Here is a 21396-nt window from a genome sequence, read left to right on the forward strand (position 1 = left end):
TCTCTTCCCTGTAATCATAAAACAGACACCTCAAGCCTTCCTGACCTGGTGATAGGTGGCTCCCTGGCTGTAAAAGAGACAGGTTGGCCTCAATTCAAGAGCATTCAGATCCGAGTGTAACAAACTTGTGTCTCTTGACGTGAGTAATAAGCAACACTATATATCTAGAAAGGTAGGTATCCATTTATCTTGATAATAAATGCATTTTCTCTCCATGTCTCAAAAAGAACAGGATTTCTATCAGCAAATGATGAGAAAGCAATGCACTGAGAGGCATCCCCCTGGAGCCGAATGAATCTTTAGGCATACTTTTTGCATTAATATGTGCTCAGGGAATCCAAACCTTCCCTCTCTGGAGGATCAAATGTCAGACCGAAGTTTCCTGCTGTTTATGCGTCTAATCAGAAAAGTTCATTCCATCAGCACCTTTTTTAAGACCCCAAACTCTCTGGCTTCTGCTCTTGACATTGTTTCCTAGGATTATTACCACATTGCAGTAGAGAAAAGAGGTTTTTGGGTTTTTTTTTCCCTTTGCTGTTTATTATTTCTTTTTTTTTTTTAAAGCCACACAAACCAGCAAGACAAATAGAAAAAAAACAACCCCAAAACAGTTTCCTCTTAAAGCCCAGACATTTAAGGGAACAAGAAAAATAAATAAATTAGGATGTTGCTATGCTGCATGAAAGCTAACATTACACCACTAGGCAGAAGGGCTGAGACTGGAAGAGGGGCTCAGTTCCTCATTGCGGATTACTGCGGACGATGCACACTCAGACACTCAAAGCAAAAAATCCCTTTTCATTAGCTCTGCAGTGATCTAACCCTTCTAATGCATTCATGAGTGGTCTCGGGGGCCCTGCAGGGAGCCATTTTCAGGTCTTCTCTGACGTGGCAGGGCAATCCAAAGAGCCCTGCCTGTGGACCTAAACCTACATGGTGCCAAGAGGGACCCAACGCCCAAACCCACAGACACGAGAGCATGCAATGCCCAGTACACACAAGCACTAGAAACCACGTGTTCTTGACCAGCTTTATGATATGGGCTACATATTGCCCTAGTAAAAAACCCACGGGAAGGTGAATAACCTGCAGGATGCACTGAGTTACTATAAATCCTTATGTTTCTGGCTGATGATTGCTGTAGAGTGGAGGGCAGCCCATGAGGTAGAAACACCGGCCTTTGAGGGAGGCAGATCCAAGAGGAAGCCAGACACTCTCTCCCTGGAACATCTCCCAGCCAACTCGCTGCCTACCCTCCCACATCCAGGCACCACAGCTCCTCAGGGAGCTACGCTGTCATTAATCACTCCCATGTCTGCATCCCGGGGGACCATGAAAGGCACAGAGCTGTGGCTGGTCCGGGAGCAATAACCTGCGTAAATCCAGGGAGAATTCTCTCTCTCCTATGTGCTGAGTATATATGGTACGTATACGCATCGTCTGAAGCTGTATAATCTGCAAGTAAAATTCCTGATGTCAAAGGAAGACGATCAACAGTATAAAATAAACTGAACACAATCTAGCATTCCCATCTCTCCTGCTCATTTATAGCCCACTGGCGTCCGGCTGAACAAACCATCCCAAACGCCACGAGTTAAAACTCCATAAAGAAAAAAAATGAGTTTTTCCTCTCTCTCTGTCTACTGAATTTCCAGCCTTTCATTAAAACCCTGGAGAAACCCTTTAAACTTAAAATCTTAACATTTACAAGTTGAGTGTTTCTACTTATAATTTCAGTTTCTTCTCCCAGAATACTTGATCTCTCTCTTCAATTTTCAGTTATGCTTGGTTCAAACACATCAATTCTTCACTCCCAGTTTTTCTCAGGGGACAGAGCTACCAGCAATCGAGTTTTCACGATAGTGTCTCCAGGCTGCTAACTATTGTGGGGAAAATTCTGAGCTGCAAGTGGCCAGGCACAAACGGGGTAGTAAAAATGGCTGTATCAGGTCTGCAGCATCAGTGTCCTGCTCCTCTAGGGTCCATCTTCCCCCTTTCAAGGTTTCTAAAACTGTCTGATCCTTCCCTACCTTCTCTTATTTCTTGAATAATATTTTAACCCCACAAAGAAAAGTCTGCCACCAGCAGCCGGGGGGAATCAATTCAGACTCTCAAAAACCCCAGCATGTTGAATACAAATATTAGGGGAGCACTAAGGACATAAAAATAAATAAAAAAAACCCCGGTGGCTGGCAGATTGATGCTTATCCATTTATTGATCAACCTTCAGGGGAACTGTGATATGGCAGCACTGCTTGCCAGCCTGAGAAAAACAGCAGTGTTGCCTGTTTTCTCTGTTAGCTACACCACCCCTTAGGACAGAACATATTTTGCCCACTCAGTGATTGCCAGATCAGGGTACATTTCCCTGTAATAACACTTTGCCCTTTTTTTTGACTGGTTTCCACCTGCACCATCATTTATCTCTCCAATCACTTTGGCCATGAGAGGCCTAGCAGAGAGATCCCTGAGATGTCTTCCCTACAGAATAGCTCAGGCTGAAAAGTTTGTCAAAGGCTGGTTCTCTTGTATGTCACTACCCTGTGCTACCTTATAACTTGCCCCCAGAATCATTTGAAAAGCAACTTTTACCCTGAACTAGCTCCTTGAGCAAAATGTCCTTGAGAAGCTAAATAGAAGCAAAGCGTGCAATTGGTTCTGGACCTCAAGTTGTCTTCTGGGTAACATCTGGCTCTTCCCTACCTCTTTGGGTCCAATTTCCCTATGGCAGAAGCTGGCACAACTCCACTGAAATCAATGAAGGTGAACCGCTTTACACAAGAAGGAAATTTGCCCTCAGTCTATCAGCCGACCACTGTGGTAGGGAGAGGAGGAGACATAACCTCCTGGGCTATATCCATCCTTCCCCTGACTCTATTTCACTGACTCTGGGAGGACATTTAGGGCTATTGTCTTTCAACCAAAACACAAGGTTTTTTTACCCTACAGGCTTGTGACTATTGACAATGAGGATAATGATCTGTATTATGGCTGCAGGGAATCAGAGTATTGTGATGCATCTAGGAAAATGAGGCAAGGATGCTCATTTGTGTCTCAGAGGATGGAACTGTATCACCCTCCTCTATGGCAGCACTCTAAACACAGCGTCTGCCGTACAAGACCGCTTTCCCCCAAGCACACTAGGACACACAACATACCTTACAGAGACAGTATTACACAAACATCCCTCAGCTCCTGGACATCTGAAGGGTGATCAGGCCTCAGCACCTGCTGTCACATGTGAATATCTTGAGGATCTTCTAGGTATTTTGCAAAATGCCTGGCATTGTTTCCATTGCAATTCAGCAGAATTGTCAAGGAACTAATTGTTAAATACTGGAAAAGTACCAGGAAACTTTGCAAAGCTGAATGGTGTGTGGGCCAGGAGACTTGGCAAACCCAGAGAGCTAATTATCACATCACTTGTAAAGTTGGAGATTTTTTAAATGTTTGGCCTTGCTTTCCTGCCACGAGTAAAGGTTAGGTTTTCTCTAAGCCAGCTCCTTAGGCAAGCAAAACTCCTATTCAAATCAACGGGAATTATGCTTGAGTCAGGACTAGAGCACTGACCTGACCTCTGGATCCCTGTGTACACTCTCTCTGCGCTATAGCTGGCTGGAGCCATTGGCATTCTCTTTGCTTCCCCCTGCTCTCTTCCCTTCCAGCCATGGAAACAATGCAGCATGCAGACTGTGTTCAGCTGAGCTTTTGCTCCCTGCCCTGAGTAAAGGCCACGTGTAGTGCCAGAACACAGGAGACAACCCAAGGATGGACCATAACTCAAAGAGCTCAGATTCCCTACTGCTCCCCTCCTTTGCTCATGGGAATCTGGGAGGCGGGGGTGGGGACAAGGAGGGGGACATGAAGCCATAGTGCTTGGCAGAGCGCCCTTCATGTTGGTTCAGCTGTGATGGTGTGGGAGACTGGAGGTTCTGCTCACTCCTCTCTGCATTGCTCAGGTGTGGTAGTGCTGGGCCTGCAGCCCCTGCTCTCTCTTCCACAGCCTGGGCTGGGAGGCTACATGAAGCCAAGGGCATCCTCCTCCCATGCACAGGCACATTAGGGGCTAGTCACAGTTTCTTCCCATCATTTATTTCAGTGGTCCCAACTTTTTGGTATGCACACCACTAATTAACCCCACACCCTCACTAAAGGGCAAGTGGATTCCAGTCCCCTGCCTGATCTGCTGTTCTGCTCTCTGCTCCTTGCTTTATCTGCCACTGTCCCCTTCCTGATCTTCCACATGCCACACACAGAGGCTGTCCCTGCCACTAGTGCACACATGCTGCAGGCTGGCCACCTGTTATTTTTTTGCTTGTATTGTCACGGTACCAAAGGGCCTCCATCATGGGTTATGTGCCGTCCCTGCCCCAAAGTGTCATACATACATACAGTTATGTATGACAAGAGACAGCAGGCATGTATGACAACATAAGCACAGCCAGGTCAGCATATCAGCGCATACTTTCCACCTAACTCCACCCCCTAGATCTACATGTGTGGCGAGGGGGCACTTGTTACATACCATCCATCCAGCGGGGCAGGAGCACTCTCCAGTGATATGGTGACAGATCCCTCCGTTCTGGCACGGGCAGCGCAGTTCACACTGAGCTCCATGGCTGCCAGGAGGGCAACGCTCCTCACAGCTGTGTTGTAGGGAAGAAGCAAAAGCAAATGAGCGTTTTTCAAGCAAACAGGAAGCTGCAAATGAGGAGAGTCCACAACACAGGGCATCCTGGGAGTGCTCAAGCAAATCATCCAAGGCTTGAGGAGCTCCAAAGGGCAATATCAACTGTAAAAATCAATTAGTCAAGATTTGCAACATTTGAGCTTCTCCAGGATGCTGTGTTTGTGTTCTGCAGAATGAGGCCAGCAAGACTAACTCAAGTGTGTAATCTTTATTCATGCACCAAGTCTCAGTGGCTTCAAGTGGACTACTCATGTGAGTAAAGAGGTAGTGTGGCAAGTTCAAGACTCTGAAGCTTGATGATGAGATATACCCATCTCATTCATTTCTCACAAAATAAACTGGCAGAATTAAAATGCTGAATGGCTGAAGTATCACATTTGTCCAATGCTGCTACAAAATGTCAGCGTTCAGGGGTGAAATTCATCCCTTGATAAAGGACTGCCAAAAAGCCACACACCATTTAAGTGACCCTTAAGATCTCATCCATTGGCCACTCAAGTCAACGCAAAGACTCCCTGGCTTCCATAAAACTTAAGTGGTTCATAGGCTTTATGCTGATTGCTTCTTCCTTGTACTGTCAGTTTTAACAGATTACAGGTTCTTCGCAAGCAAATAACAAATTAGGCCTCCAAACAGAGATACTCATAATAAAGCATGTTATTGCCTGGCTCTGGAGAAACTTAGCAGTTTGAGTAGCTGTGTCGAAGTCACCGAGACTACTGAGATATAAACAGACCCCTCGGCGCTAAGGGCTTACCAGATTGAAGTCATAAGGTCACAAGGAAATTAGATGCATAAGAAGATATTCAAAGATACAGAGCTAATTTTTCAGGTTAATTTATCAATTTTTTTCTATAATGCTTATTCTGGCATACATGTTCTTTCCTTTGCTCTGGCCAACAAAGGCTAGACTGCAAAAGAAGCCAGACATTTGCAACAGCTTTCCAAAGTGGTTCAGAAAACAAAATAGACTTCCCTCTAAAAAATTATTATTTTTTATTTCCTTTAAATAATTTTGAAGAGCATAATTACTTCTGAAATGATGGCAAGATCTCTAATGAGCACTGATGTTACACTGAGGGCAATTTTGAACAAGAAGCTATTGCTCGGCTGTTCTAAAATTAATATGCAGATTTTGTGACTCCTCCTGGTAAACTTTGAGCGTGGTATACAGGGATTTAGCAACATGATTCTCGTTAAAGTTAATGGGAGTCACACAGCTAAATCCCTGTTTGCCACACTAACAATTCCCGCCCAGACAGCAAGCTGATCTAGTTAGCTTTAATGCTGCCTCAGTTAGATGGAAAGTCAAATAAGATGAGGAAGGGGAGTCACGTCTGGCACTGCCTTGGGTCACTAACAAGTACATCCAATTGCTTGTAAGCACAGAACTCTGCTTTGGTGTCTGCTTTACACTGAAATTAGGAACAGCTACAGCAGTTTTACTAGCTGGAAAATCTCCTGAACTTTTAATCCCTCTTTTGACCAATATTTGATTTTGACATACTCGACAGCAGCAATTAGCAGTGAAAAGCACCACTCCCTTGCTCACTCTCCCTTAAATCCTGTTACCTGAATTCTAGAAAGAGAGGGGAAAAAGGCAAATAAATCAAATGTGTACATTTTATCAAATACCCATTGTACTAAAAAGTCGAAACCAGGCCATTAAGTGATGCAAAGTAAAATATGCCTGTCATTGAACTTACAATACCCCTGTGTATCCAGGAGCACAATGACATTCTCCTGTTTTATGGTCACAGGTAGCTCCGTTTTGACATTGGCATTTAAGCTGGCAGCCCTTTCCATAAGTCCCAGAGTTGCAGAGCTCTTCGCAGCGCCATCCTTTGTACCCATCTGCACAGACACAGGCGCCAGTTATGGGATTGCAGAGAGCCTCGTTCTGACACTGACAGCGGTTGCTGCAATGGGGTCCCCAGTGATCGCTATCACAACCTGTAAAAGATGCATTCATTTACTGAGATGATTAGGTAAGTGCATTTATATAGTCTTGTTCCAACCTCTCGCACTCTGGCTGGTAAGCAAAGGAAAAAGGCTTGGTGAAGAACAGGACCTTTCTCAAACGTCCTTCTAGTTAAGACCCTGCTCCAACAACATACTTCAGCATATGACTATAACACAAGTCACATGCTTTAAGTTAAGCATGTGCTTAAGTGCTTTATTGGATCAGGTCCCCCATCTTTTAATATCCTGTCTCCTGGTGAGCCTGAGAAAGCTGGAAGGAGCAAACATGCAGTGGAAGGTGAAATCCTGACTCCACGGAAGTAACTGGCAAACTGGCATCAGATTCAGTGGAGCCAGGATCCCACCCCTACTACTTATTTAAAGTCATTAAGACACTGGATTTGGTTTGACACGGACTGTCCTGGGGCTGGGGCTGCAGGAAACTCTCCTGCCTTCGCCAAGGGAGGTGCAGATGGATCTAACCATTTTTCTGCCTCCAGTTTCTTGGATTTCTAAGAACAAGTTTAGCTCTGCAACATGATCTGCACTTCCATGTTCTGCCAGCAAAGCGATGCTAGGCGGTGAGGCGGAAGAAATCACCCTCCGACTGACATAGCTCTGCCGGCAGATGCCCGAGGAGAGAGACTACCCTAAGCTGGCTACTCTGTTTGGGGAACTGGTTGAAGCTGCCCCAGCCAGCATTCTTGTGCTGTCTTCACTAGCAGGGCTTGTTGGTGTGGTCCTGCCTGTATAGCTGTTATAACAGACCGCAAGCCCTTCGCACATGCTAAACCACAAATGACATTCATGACTCCTCTCACACAAGCAACACATGCAAGGTACTGAAGGCTCGTGACTTCTCATGTAAAGCCCAGTCACTGGAAGCCCTTCTCGAAACAGCCTTAGGCCCTCCGTGCCTTTTCCATGCAGCCATGTGGCTTCTCCTACTTTTTCTCTTTTTGCTTCCAGGAAAGTGGGATATTAACTGCTTGATGTGAGGAACTCCAGCAAAGGGAGCAGAGGAAGGCAAGTATTCAGCCAGCATTAATGATCTTAAAAAATGCAATTCTTGAGCAGAAGCACAGCAGGTCAAAATCAACCTGAGAGAAGACACAACTCCACTGACTTCAAAAGGGGCTGCTGCCATCTATCCCAGGCATGCACCGGGCTGGGTAACCAGAGCCCTGTGCACTACAGGGGGAGAGATTCATAGCTGAGCACCCAGAAAACTAAAGCTCCATTTATGTGTCATCAGTTATTACAAGGAACCTGTGTGCAATGTGGCTATGTTTCTATTTCATACGTGGTTTCAGAAAACCTTCCAGGCACTGCTGCATAAGGGCAGAGAGCCTGTCTGTTACCACAGATCGGGAATCTCCCTGGGATGGCTTCTTGCCATAAAATGCCAATTCATTGAAACTAAAATTGAGTCTGGTACATATGGACCAGTTTTGACAAAGACAGCTTCTCCGACAGTGCATGCACACAGACAAGCACACACATTCACGTGCAGGGTGGGGGTGGAAGAGGAGACCCAATCTGCTCCAGAAGGGCAAATAGCCCAGTGGGGAGAGAGTGCCCCTGGAACAGCAGAGCCAGGGTCTGGGCCCTGTTCTGCCTCATTCTGAGGCTCGACCATCAGTCTTCCACGTCTCTGATGAATGCCTGGACCACAGGGCTCTGCAGGAGCCACTCCTCCTGGAATCAGACCTCTTTCCACTTCATATATATAATTCAATATTTGAATATAATTCAACATTTACTAGAGCAGGGTGTCCCACAGCCCAGGTAGGTGTCACTGCCATTAGCTAGGGAGCGACCTCATATTCCTTTCTTATATTTTGGCAATTCTCTCATACAGGTACTCCTCACTTAACGTCCTACCTGTTTAACGACCGCGTGGACTTACGACCAGTGAGAACTGGTCGTAAGTACGAGAACTTTGGTCGTGGAAACGCCAGCGCGGCGTCTCAAGCCAAGGCACGCAGTATCAAGGGGCGGCTCCTTGCTTATCAACCAATTCGCTTAACGACCTAGTCGCAGGAACGGAACTCGGTCGTTAGGTGAGGAGTGCCTGTACTCTTTCTTATGTTTCGAGGTGGAAAGGGAAATGAGGAGGAGACAGAAACATTCTGGAAACCTTTGCAAGACTGGAAAACTAGCTGTCATGCCTATTGCTGTGTTTATACAGTGTCTAGTCCAAATCGGTCCTCTAAATACCATTGTAGTATTATTTAAGCTTTATGTACACATCAAACTTTAATTATCCATATATTTATCATGCCTTTCTTTCTTCCTTCCTTTCTGCTTCCTCTGATCAGACTCCATGCTTTGCTCACCAAGGTGCACAGGGGGGGTTAGCTATTTCTCTAAGAAGGTGCAATATATATTCTTTTGAAAACTGTGATAATAAAGAAAGCCTGTAGTGGCCGGGAAACCAGCTGGCAGCTAGATACATTTTCCAAAGGCTTTTAAACACAATGCATCAATGATCACACATTGCATCACTCCGTACGTCTAGCTTGGGGTAGCCGGCCAAAATGCTTTAATTATCTATGAAATAAAACAGCTTGGCACACGAGATAGATATGGAGAATGTGAATTTCATTGGAACTTATTGAGGAGATGGCATAAAAATAGGAATTAAAAAGCAGCTGACTCTTCATGGAAAACACCGAAGAGGAGAGAGATGGGCCTGGATTGTTTTTTATTTACAGAGCTGTAAGAGCCTGATCCAACTGTTTTGGAGGTTGAGGGAACCTTTTATGCATTATAAAACTACCAGCCGGTTTTAACCACAGTTTCAGAAATGGTGATAAATCCTGCCAAGAATTATCCCAGGCTAACTATGTGGTTCTCTGTCACTCTCCAGTGGCTGAGTCTCACCTCTATATCTGAGTTTGCTGCTGTCTCTGGGTTTGCCAACCTACTCCTTCATGTCATATAGTAAAGGCTCAAGCTTTTACATCCACTGGTTTCCAGTTCAATCCCTATCTCTCACCCAAGCAGCAGGGTCATTTCACTCAGCATCAGTTCATTGACTACTGACTGGTTTCAGTGGAAGTTGGCGGAAGGCCTCCTGCAGATGAACTGGTTTGAAACTGGTGATAGAGGGATCGTGTCCTTGCAAGTTTAATATCTGGGCAGTTCAACAACAAAATCCTGGTACCTCAAAAGTGACTCTGCTCCTGTTGTTTGCTCCTTACCGAGAGGCAGACCTGCCATGTCATACAATGGAGCCACTAGAAGGATTGTTGTAAACCAGACTCAGCTTCCTGTGGCATCCACGTATCTGATTCAAAGCCAGCCATTCTCAACTTCCATCTGTCCCACTGGCAGCTGCCTCTAACCTCATGACATGTCATATTTATACTCTTGGCCTCCTGTTGAGCTGACCGGTCCACAGACAGAGACAGACAAGAGTCCAAGCCTGCAGAGAATTTGTAACCTGAAGACCAGATCACTGCAAACACGTGAGGAGCTCCATCCAGCTCAGCTGGACTACTTGTGTGTCTGATTGCTCAGGTGCATCATTGGTTGCAGGAGGACCTGCCATTCAAGGCTGAGAATAAAACAAGAGGGGCAAATGACGGCTTAAGTAAAAAAAACAAAAACAAAGAAGGACCTTTCTACATGGAATTTAGGCTATAAAAGCCCAATAAATGCCCCAGTAGAAACCCCAAAGTCATCTCCCTGTGACAGCAGGGTCTTAGGAATCCAGGATACTCTGCACTTTACAGGATTACACCTCTGTGCTGTGAGCTGTTTGGCCATTGTAAACTGTATCTGTAAAGTATTGTGTGAACCTCGCACAACCCAGCCTTAGCCTTGGCTGCCACATCTATGTGCTATTGAAATAGAGATAAATAACAACAGCAACAATGTGTGAATAAGAAAGCTGATCAAAGCTTATGCAAGAGCTGGACTGTAAATGCACATGCCATTAAAAGCTTCAAGACAATGCAGGGACCTTAACCGCAGCATCAATGAGAGGCAACCCAAGAGCAGTAGTGTCAGGGAGGTACAAATGCTTCCTTCAGACTGCATGCGTGTGTGTCAATACCGTGAAGGATGAGCCTGGAAGGCTAGCGCTCTCTTGGGAAATACTGCATTAACAGAAGCTGCCATATTTCAGGTCACATACTAACATCCCCTAGCAAATGCACTCACTTACTCTCCTTCAGAAATATCACCATAGATTAATTGCCACCCATAAAAATGAATATAGCTTTGTAAAGGATGATGCTGGGTGCATAAGTATAATCACAGTTGTCTGCATATGATAGCACAATGGGGGAGTGATTCATGTCTTTAGGAAAACATGGCTCAGTACAGTGCAGGATACTTCCCTCTCAAAAACTTCATTACCTTGTTAAGAGGCTGATAATTGTGACGTGCATTACGTACGGAGAGCTGCCGTGGCGCGCATCATTGTTACCCTGTCTGCTCTCACTGCCAGCTTAGTTTCACAGCACAGCATAGAGAGATGTTTGAGAAACCCGTCCACTCCCAAACTTGGGTATATTCTCTTCCAGGAACAACTGGTGAGCGACTGTGTCCAGGGTCAATAGATCCACCCAAATTCAGTGTAGCATCCTCCAGAAAATCCTCCACATCAAATGGGAAGGTCGCCATACACATGGCAGCTTCCTTGCTGAAGCCGCTGTTATCAAGCATTGAGTCAGCGATCCTCAAGCACCAACTTCTCTGGGCCAGACACCGTGTGGACGCCTGACTCTCGACTTCCAAAACAAGTGCTCTGCTCCCAGCTTAGTAATGGCCCGAGACCTCATGGTGGCCAGAGAAAATGCTACAAGGACACACTGAAGGCAGACCTCAAGAAAATGGAAGCTGATGTCAAGGGAGGAGCTGGCTGCTAACCAACTCCAATGGCACTACAACCTCAACCAACTGGCTGCCCTTTTGAGGTAAAATGTCTCACCCTCAAAGCAGAGAAGATAGTGCAGAGGAAGGAAAGGGAGAGAAATGATGGTCTACAGCCTACCCTCCCATGCGGGACAACCGGCAACTTCTGTGGTCATGTTTGTGGCTCAAGAATGGGACTCTTAAGCAGCCACAAGACCCATCAATGAGCCATGGTAGAGATCATCTTCAAATTGAGGGCCTGCTGATGACAATTGTAGCGGCACATGTTGGACAAAGAGGATGCAAACATACAGATCTAAAAATTTAACAAGTGAATATAATGATTTCCCAGCTCTGCCATCCATCAAATAACTTACTCCAATGAGAGGAAGTCCAGAGCGTTCTTACGATCCATCATCATCACCCTGCAGACATACTCTTAACATGAAAGCAGCAACCTATCCCTCAGCAGCACCACAACCCCTGCCTCAAGCGCCATGTTTATCTGCCCTCACTACCGTAACCTTGGCCGTGTCTCTTTGTACAGGGAAGTGACCAAACTACATTGCTACAGTTAATGGGACCGTATAGACAAGCGTTCAAAGGCAAATTGAAGAGCCCAGGGCCAAATTCAGCCAAGGGTTACACTGCTGCCAATCTGGAGTTACTCCGGGTGTGTCTACATGAGATGCTAAAGCAACGTAGTGCCAGCAGGCACAAACCGTGATGCCAACACTACGTCACTGTACCTCATCACTATGGCACTGTAGTATTTAAAAATAACCATGTGCCATTGGGACTGTGCAGTACCAAATGCACAGTCGGGAGCACGTGTAGACTTCATGGGAATTACTCTTCACTGACATCCAGACGACTGAGAGCAGAATTGAGCCCAAGATCTGCCTCTGGGGCCATTTCTACATTCAGTTTGAAAATAAAACACTAGTTTGGTTAGGAAAAGAGATAACAAGTTAGATTAAACTGCTTGAACCTGAGAGGAGAAGCCGCTTGTAAAGAAGGTTTAACCATGTGTGATTTAGTAGATATTTTGAAACCAGGGTCACTTCTCGTACTTAATATAACTGATCATCTGTCACACCGCTAAAGTTAATGGGACTGCCCGAGTATAATTTAGGGAGGAATTTAGTGCTCCATCTATTTTCTACCTCAGCTTTGGAGCACAACTGCACATTTCTCGAGTGCATTGGGCTGGGAATACTTGGCTCAAGGCACTGAGAAACAGGAACAAAAAAGACGCCAGCACATCAGGCGTGAAGAATTAATCAACTACCTTTTCAAGTCCTACATGATGTCCAAGAGCAAAAATCAGCCAACACTGCATCTTCGTATCTAACTGTCCTCTACCCCCGTTTATCACCAGTTCCTTGTCTGGCACAATTCAACAAGAGAAGCCCAGGAGGGCAAGAAGCTAGATTCACAAAGCAGAAATCCTTTCCCAGTGGCCGATGACACCCCGGTACACCTGGCTGTCACCCACCCTTTTCATCCCCCACGTTCATAAGCATCAGAAGTTGCCCCAAGATTTTTTTCGAAGAGCTGTGCCAGCAGGTTACAAAATCGCTTTCTGATCTGCTCGAAGCTCAACCTGTCAGACTCTCTATGCCAACAGTGTTCCACGCACGCCTCATAAATCAGGGCTGTCATCAAAGTAATCCCAGCAGAGGGAAATCCTTTCACAAAGTTTTGCACAAATGCGCAGTGACAGAAACAGCCAAGACATGTGACTGCAAAATAACAGCGAACTCTGTCTACATGCCAGGCTTTCTAAGGAACGGCACTCCCGGTTCAATGAGTTACTCCCAGCCCCACCAAGACGGTGAAGACAAGATCACATGGTCAGGCTCATTGCTCTGTCCCTACAGGCTGAAAAAGATGCTACAATCATCAAGAAAAAAGAATATGTAGAGTTTCTGCAAGTGGAGAGACAAATGCATTGGGAGCCTACAACTAAAACTAAGAACTAGGGGTCACAACATGAAACTAGTAGCTCAGTTTAAAACTAACAACAGGAATTTTCTTTTTCAAACACCTTGTAATCAAGTGTGGGACTCACTGCCACCAGATGCTGTGGACGCTGACAGTTTAGCCAGATTCAAAAAGGGATTGGACAAATTGTCGAAGGACAGGTGTATCAGTAGCTATTCAGCATGGGACAGCCTCTGAATCAGAACTTCCTGGACCTTAACAGGGAGGGCAGGCAGAGGCATAACTAGCAGGTTTTGTAACCCAGGCAAAACCCAGCAGAGCGGGGCAGGTGCTGAGACCAAAGCTAAACCAGACTGTGGAAGTGAGGGTAAGCACTACCTGTGCTGGGGTCTCAAATCCCCGGTGCTGCTGGTGCGGCACTGAGTTGCAGATGCTATAGTTATGGTGCACGACTGCTGTTGCTGTCTCGTGGACACCCTGGAGAGCCACCATTTTGGTGCCCCTTTTAAGAGGGCGCCCACCCCTAGTTACGCTACTGAAGCCATGTTCACACAGTATTGCAGGCAAGCTAATTAGCCCTTTCTCTGGCAGGGTTCATTAGCTCACCCACGGAGAGCCCCAGGAACATGGCTGCACTGCTCCTAGCTCAGGAGACAAACCCACCAGGCACACTGTGGTGTGTCTAAGGGCACTGCTGCCTAGCACAGTAAGTCTGCAGTATCGACATGTCCTCCTTTTACTGACTTGTCCACATAGGTGACGATTTCCTTCTGTTACTCCATTAGCTCAAGGTAGAGGTCTGTGTTGATCCCTACTGACAAACCTTGTGAGTGTCAACTTGAGTTTAGCTGACAGAGAAAAAATAGGAAACAGCTTGCTACCAGGTACGTAAGAAGAACATTACAAACTGCAAAGTTGAGCGATCAAAAGATAGTACACACCAGATTCAAGATTTCTTGTGCAACCTTCATTCAGTCCCTGTGATGGGCATTACAATAGTCTTTAATGATGTGATCACATTTTGCACATGTAAACAGGCCTGTGGCTGATCATCTGCTCAAGCTGCACGTGCGAGCCTGAGTGGACACAGAACTTGAGGCCAGCTGGAAGTGAGACCCATTTTCCCAGAGTTGGTCTTATGGAAAATGGCACCAGGGGTGAACTTGCATTTTGGGCCCTTCCCCTGTGACCCTCAGCCAGCGCTGCTGCTGCAGGCAGAGGCAGAGGCAGAGGCAGAGGCAGGCAGGTAGGGGTGCAGGGCACAGTCTGGCATGGTTTGCCAGGCAGGCACCTCTGCTGCTGTGCGACAGCAAGGCAGGCAGACTGGAGCGGGTGCCACCCCACCCACACGAGCCCGGCCCAGCTCCTCCTGAGCAGTGGATGAAGGAGAGGGGCAGGCTGAGCTGGGCACCACTCCTTTTGTCTGGGGCAGGGACTGGCTGGGGTGGGACGGGGCGGTGCGGGAGTAGAACACCGTTGTGAGCATAGGCTGCTCTCATGTGTGCGCATGTTTGGCACGCCCCTGATGACAGCGCCCTGGGCAGTCTCCCATGTCACTCACCCCTAAGGCTGCCTCTACATTTTTCAACACTGGGGTTACTCCTTTGTTTGCGAGAAAGGCAAAAAAAGGAAGGGAACGTCAACAGCTTTGTGATTTCCCCAGAATAGATGGATCATTAGTCACAAGAGGAGATTGATCTAATCTTCATTTTTTAAATGGACACAAGATTGTCCTTGCATCCTTCGGGGAAAGATTGTACTGATTCTTCCTTAAATTCATCATCGACATCTGATAACAGTGTGGTTAATATAGGTCATGATTTAATCTCGGATGATGATCTCATTAGTCGACTCTCCAAGATGCAGTACCTAATTCAATCGTGGTATGTTTGAGGCCCCACCGTGTCTTTAGTACTCCTCGGAGAAAGATTTTCTCCTCAAACTAATCTTTGTCTAATGAACATTCGCAGTGTATTCAGGGAAATGGTTAAAACATCCGCACAGCAGTTCTTGTACATTTTATTCCATGGGCAAATAAAACCAAAATCAAACTAACCAGTGAGAAAGTCAGAGTGCAAGTCTGGCTGGTCAAATCCTATGATCTCACTCTATTTTGGAAGCACTAAAATAAGCAAATGAGATCTACTCCTGTTTTAAAATGTATACTTTTTCTTTTATTGAGGGCTATTTTGGGGAGGATTGAAAAGAACTGAAATTTTGCCTTTTTTTTGGAAGAAAGCCTGCTATTTCTTTTTGTAGAAATGATTGCGCAGTTAAATGAGCCTTTACATCTTCTGATACTCCAGACATTACTAGAAGCTTAAAATCATGACATGCTTCATAAGGAAGTGACAACATGCCACAGAACACTGGCTGCTTCTCTTTTCCTCATATGATTTTTTAAAAAATAAGATGATGCTTCTTTACAATGCTTCTTCTGAGTCATATTAATGGAAGGTAGGGTCTATTCTTTAATCAGGATGTTACTGTGCTGCAGGTAGAATACACGGGCACCAAAAAAAGAACCAGATGGAGGGGCCATCTTTCCTCTGTACCACGCCCTGCAGCCCTTGCTTGGCAGGACTTCCATCAGGGTTTCACTCTTTCACTGGGAGTTTTGTCTGAGCAATGACTGCAAGATGAAGGCCCCAGAGTAACTCCTCCCCATTCCGTTCCTTCCTAATCCAATGCCTTCCTACACATCTGTAGCGGGCACTTACCCTGGCATGCCTGTGGATAGTCTCATGACATCTGTGGTACTGACTCAGCAGGGAAGCATTACAGGATGTCTTTATGGCACTGGTTTTTAACCTTTTTAGACTCATGGCACTACAAAGAAAATGCCAGCTCTTAGCTGTCACTTGCTTCTTGACTCTGGAAACACAATAAAGCAATTCTTCTGTTGTAAAGAACTCAGAAGGGCCACAGGGACATCCTGGATTCCTATTTGAAATCTCTGGATTTATTTTGTGAATCGAGTGTAGGTGTTTGCACACCTACCAAGTGTTAAGACCGCACAGCACCCTGCATCACCTTTAAAATGATCTCACGACACTCTGGTTGGGAATCACTGATCTACAGGAAGAAAACCCGTCCCTTCCAAGGAGAAGAAACAAGTTTGGGTGTACCTACAGCACTGCAGCAATACATTGAAAGGAGCACAAGGAAAACTAACAACGGGGTCAGCTTCTCTCCACAGTGGCCTAAACGAAATCTCACTGATGACAACTGAAAGACTCCTGTTGACCTCAATGAGCATTTCAGATCAGGTCTCAAGACTGCCCATGAAGGAGGAGGAGGAGCTTGTCATTCCCAGGTCAGAGTGGTACCAATGGACATTTCATTATCTCTGACCTGCAAGATCAGAACTTCCCATAACTGCATCTCCACGAGAATAAAAGGAAACCCATGTGTCAGACAGTATCCCACACGCATGATCAGAGTGCAAGAGAATAGGCCTTCTGAAGACAGGCTGAGAGTTATGGGACTCTTCAGCTTGGAAAAGCGCAGGCTCAGGGGGGACCTGGTGGCAGCCTATAAGTACATGAGGGGTGTGCATCAGGATCTGAGGGAACGCCTGTTCACCAGAGCGCCCCAAGGGATGACAAGGTCCAATGGTCACAAACTCCTCCAAGACCATTTCAGGCTGGACATAAGGAAAAACTTCTTTACTGTCCAAACCCCCAATGCCTGAAATAAACTGCCTCCAGAGGTGGTGCAAGCACCTACTCTGGACTTTTTACGAAACATTTGGATGCTTATCTTGCTGGGATCCTTTGACCCCAGCTGACTTCTTGCCCCTGGGGCAGGAGGCTGGACTCGATGATCTTCCGAGGTCCCTTCCACCCCTAGTGTCTATGAAATCTACTCAACAGAGGCTTTCTGCTGCTTTAGTTATCCCTGAAAAGGAGGTTTCTCTGTCACTAGTGCTACACCAGCTCTTCCAAATAGGAGGAGCACCCACACTGGAGGTGGGGTGGGGAGCAAGTTGCTGACAGCTAAGTTGTTACAGGAGTGACCTTTTCAGACCCCAACTCACCAGAGCTTTGTAATGCACACAGGGTCTTTGTTTCCATCTCTCTCTCCCTGAGGAAGATAAACTAAGGGATAAAGGAGTGCAGAAGAGTTGGCACTTACTGAAAGCGACTGTATTATAGGCACAGCAGCAAACTACTTTCAGGTGGAAGAAAGACAGGAAGCTTGGTAAGAGACTGGCGTGGTTGTGTCAGGAAATCTTTAAGGGCCTAAAATAACAATAATAAAAAAGAACTGTACAAAATATGGAAACAAGGGCACAAGACTCAGGATGACTATCAAGGTATAGCAAAGGCATGTAGCAAAGAGATCAGAAAGATGGAGGCACAGAATGACTTACAACTAGCAAGGGACAAAAAAGGCAACAAGAAAAGGGTCTATAAATACTTCAGAAGATAAAAGAAGATAAAAGGAAGTATAGGTCCATTTTTAACAGAGAAGGAGAGCTAAAAAGGAGGCAACAGAGAAGAGTGAAGAATTCAACACCTTGCTTTGCTTCAATCTTTACAGAAAAAGGTACATTTTGAATCAAGACTTCACAAAATTATTTTAAACAAGGGGGAAGGACCATTTGCCAGAATAAGGACAATAGGTTAAAGAACATTTGGTTAAGTTAGATGTAGTCAGATCAGCAGGGCCTGCTGAAATTTCCCCTTGAGGACTTAAGGAAATAACAAAGCAATATCTGATTCATTAACAATTGTGTTCAAATCCTCATGGCAGAAAGATGGGGCCCCAGAGGATTAGAGAAGGGCAAAAGGGGAGCAGGTAGGACCTAGGGACTGATTGACCAGTCAGCTTGACTTCAGTAACCAGAAAGATAGTAGAACAAATTATTGAGCAATCAATTTATACGCAACCAGAGGATAATAAGGTGATTAAAACAGCCAACATGGATTTGTCACAAACTAATTGTATCAAACCAATCTAATTTCCTTCTTTGACAGGCTAACTGGCCTACTCACTTAGAAGGAAGCAATAGATGCAATATATCTTGGTTTTACTAAGGCTTTTGACTGTGTCCCACCTGGCATTCTTATAAGCAAGCTAAGGAAATTGTGTCTAGAAGAAGTTATTAGAAAGTACTATAACTGTACAGCTGGTTGAAAAACTGCACCCAAAGAGTAGCTATAAAGAGTTTACTGTCAAGCTAACAAGGCATCTCAAACGGGTTCCCTTAGGTCTGTCCTGGGCCCAGTTCTAGTCTGTATTTTCATTCATGACTGGCAGGATGCAATTTAGCTTACACTTAAAATTTGTGGATAACACTGAGCTAGGAGGGGTCACAAGCACTTTAGGGGACTAAAGCCGAATTCAACGTGATCTTGACAACACTGGAGAGATGTTCTGAAAGAAACAAGGTGGAATTTCAGAAGGACAAGTGCATGGTACTACGATTGGAAAGGAGAAAGCAAATGTACAAATGCACTAATAGTGGCTAAGTGACTATGCACCAGTACTGAATAAAAGGGGAAGAGTGGGTCACAAACTAAACAGGGATCAACATGATGCTGTTGTAAAAAAAAAAAAAAGGCAAATCCCATTCTGGTGTGTTTAGCAGGACACGGGGATGTAATTATTCCATGGTGCTCAGTGCTGGTGAGACTCAGACTACTGAGTCCACCTGTGGGCATCACAGTTCAACACATATGGACAAACTGAAGAGAATCCAAAGAAGGGCAACAAGGTAAAAGATTTGGAAAACAAGGCTAATGAGGGAAGACTGAAGGAATGGGGTTTGTCTGGTCTAGAAATGAGGAGACTGAAGAGGAAACATGCCATGCATTCCTGTGTGTTGAAGGACTTTGATGAAGGGCACAACCGTCAATTGTTCTCCACGTTTACTGGGGACAGGACATGAAAGAGGATTCATTTGAAGCAGAGTTTTTTTATTTGATATTAGGACATGCATTTGAACTAAAGCTAGTGAAGGACTGGCACAGGCCACCAAGGGAGGTTGCAGAACCTCCTTCATTGGAGTATTTTAATAACAGGTTAGACCAACCTCTGCTGGGGATGGGCTGGTTAGACTTATCTTGGCTCAGTGCAGAGGATGGACTGTATCAGGAGGGGCCAAACTTTTTGGCAGGGGTGGCACCAATGAGCCCCTAATTCTTCCTGAATGCCACACTTATCCATGCCAGTGCGCCGCTTGTCCCCTCTCCAATCTGCCCTGTGCCACTTGTAGCATGTGTGTTACCGGTTGACCACCCTTGGATTATGTGATGCCTGGAGATCCCTTCCAGTCCTGTATTTCTGTAAGTTTACTCTGATTTTCCATATACACCGTGTTTTTTTAAAAAGAACAATGGAGCTGGGGCTGCCAAATTATAGAGCTTAAAGTGGCCATTGGCATGTCTGAGATAACGTAAGAAATTATACATGGATGGAAAGAAGATCCACATGGTAAAGTCCATCAATGAAGGGGTGCCCAAGGGTCAGAGGAGTGACTGCTACCACTGCCTCAAGGAGAGCTGTAGTGGCCTACTGTCACCACATCTCAGCCCCGTACAGTACCAAGGAGACCTAACTAACATACTCTGCAGAGTGTCACAACCCAAGGGTGTGATTTTGTGTGCGCGCGCTTCGGCACTGCTAAATTATTTCCTGCCACGAGGAGCTTTCTTTGCAGGGTGCATTTCTCAGTTGCAAAGAGAAAACCCCGGTGCAAAGGAGTTCACGCCACCCGCATGCAAATTTGTGTCCCACTATTGGCCAGTTCTAAATTATTCCCACGTGGTGGCTAGCGATTGGCTTGCTAGCCGTATAAGAGGCTTGAGCGGTTTCCACCCAAGTTGGAGGACTCCACAACCATCTCGGGGAGGAGGAGGACTTCACGTCTCGTGAAGAACTCTAAGCGCTGCGGAGCCTAACGGACCCAGCGTGTGCCTTAAGAAGGCTATAGGGGTCTGATCAACCTCTGGCCTCTCCCCGTCGCCGAGCGCGATCCCTCGATGAACCCCTTCCCTGCGCGCTTGTTCCACGGAGCCTAGCAAGCTTTGTGTGTGTGTGTATTCAGAGCTCTGTCCGAGTTATTTCAAGAGGCTCGAGTTTTCTGCGGGTCTTGTTCGAGTTCGTGTTGTGGAGCCTAGCAAACTCCACGTGTCTGTCTGTAACTGCAATGCAAGCAAGTTTTTCCTGCCTGCACCGCGACCATCTACGGTGTAAGTAAAATAATCTTTAATCAACCGCTACGCGTCCGTGCCTAATTCTAGTCCGCCGGCCTGCATTCCCCGACCCGCGTGCCAGGGCTGCTGGCCACAGCCCGCCGCGCACAGGCCCCCGAGCACCTCGGACCGCTCCCGGCCCACACACAGAGTCTTTTTATATCACAAGACAAGCAGAGCTGGATCTTCACATCTTCCATTGTCCTGTCTGGCAATACCAGGGGTAAGCGTCAGACGTAGACCCTGTCCCCTTTCCAGGGCTGTGAGGGTGACTTGAGCCACTGATACAGTTGCGAGCAGGGGCCAAATGCCTGTTTCTGCGGCTAGGGACTGCAGGAATCCTGACGCACACCAGCTATATTCAATGTCCCTCACCGGTGTCCTCATCACACTCCTGGTGCCAGGAAGCAGGATGGTAAATACTGCAGGAGGTTTTCCCCATCCAAAGGGCAATCCTAAACTGCCAGTGAAGACAGCTTTCTACCCCTGGGTGCTGAAAGGTGGATACAAACCAGAGAAAAGCCAGACAGGATGAGCCGGTACCGTGTAATTCCTCAAGAGGCATGCCCAGCACCCAGCATTTCAGCAGTGCTTGTTGTGAACAGCACATAAATACAGCATCGGTGGTGCAAAGCCAGGTCACCCTGATGATGTGCTGACAAAGGTATACCTATATTTAATTAGCAAAGGCTAAAGGGGGAAGGGGGGGGGGGGGGGGATTTTACACGT

At 46.1% G+C, this 21396-nt stretch overlaps 1 protein-coding gene across 1 annotated transcript in view; it reads right to left on the reverse strand.

The window, feature by feature from the left end:
- MEGF11 (multiple EGF like domains 11) overlaps positions 1–6616 on the reverse strand; it is a 134243-nt gene extending 127627 nt beyond the window's left edge. The window contains exons 1-2 of the mRNA XM_025199609.1: positions 6397–6616; positions 4526–4646 (exon numbers count right to left, since the gene is read on the reverse strand). Of these exons, the coding sequence (XP_025055394.1) occupies positions 4526–4528 (3 nt within the window). The 5' untranslated portion in view covers positions 4529–4646; positions 6397–6616. The remainder of the gene's footprint in view (positions 1–4525; positions 4647–6396) is intronic.
- Between the last annotated feature and the right edge of the window lie 14780 nt (positions 6617–21396).

The sequence above is a fragment of the Alligator sinensis genome, unplaced genomic scaffold (genome assembly GCF_000455745.1).
Source record: "Alligator sinensis unplaced genomic scaffold, ASM45574v1 scaffold210_2, whole genome shotgun sequence".
Taxonomy (NCBI): Eukaryota; Metazoa; Chordata; order Crocodylia; family Alligatoridae; genus Alligator; species Alligator sinensis.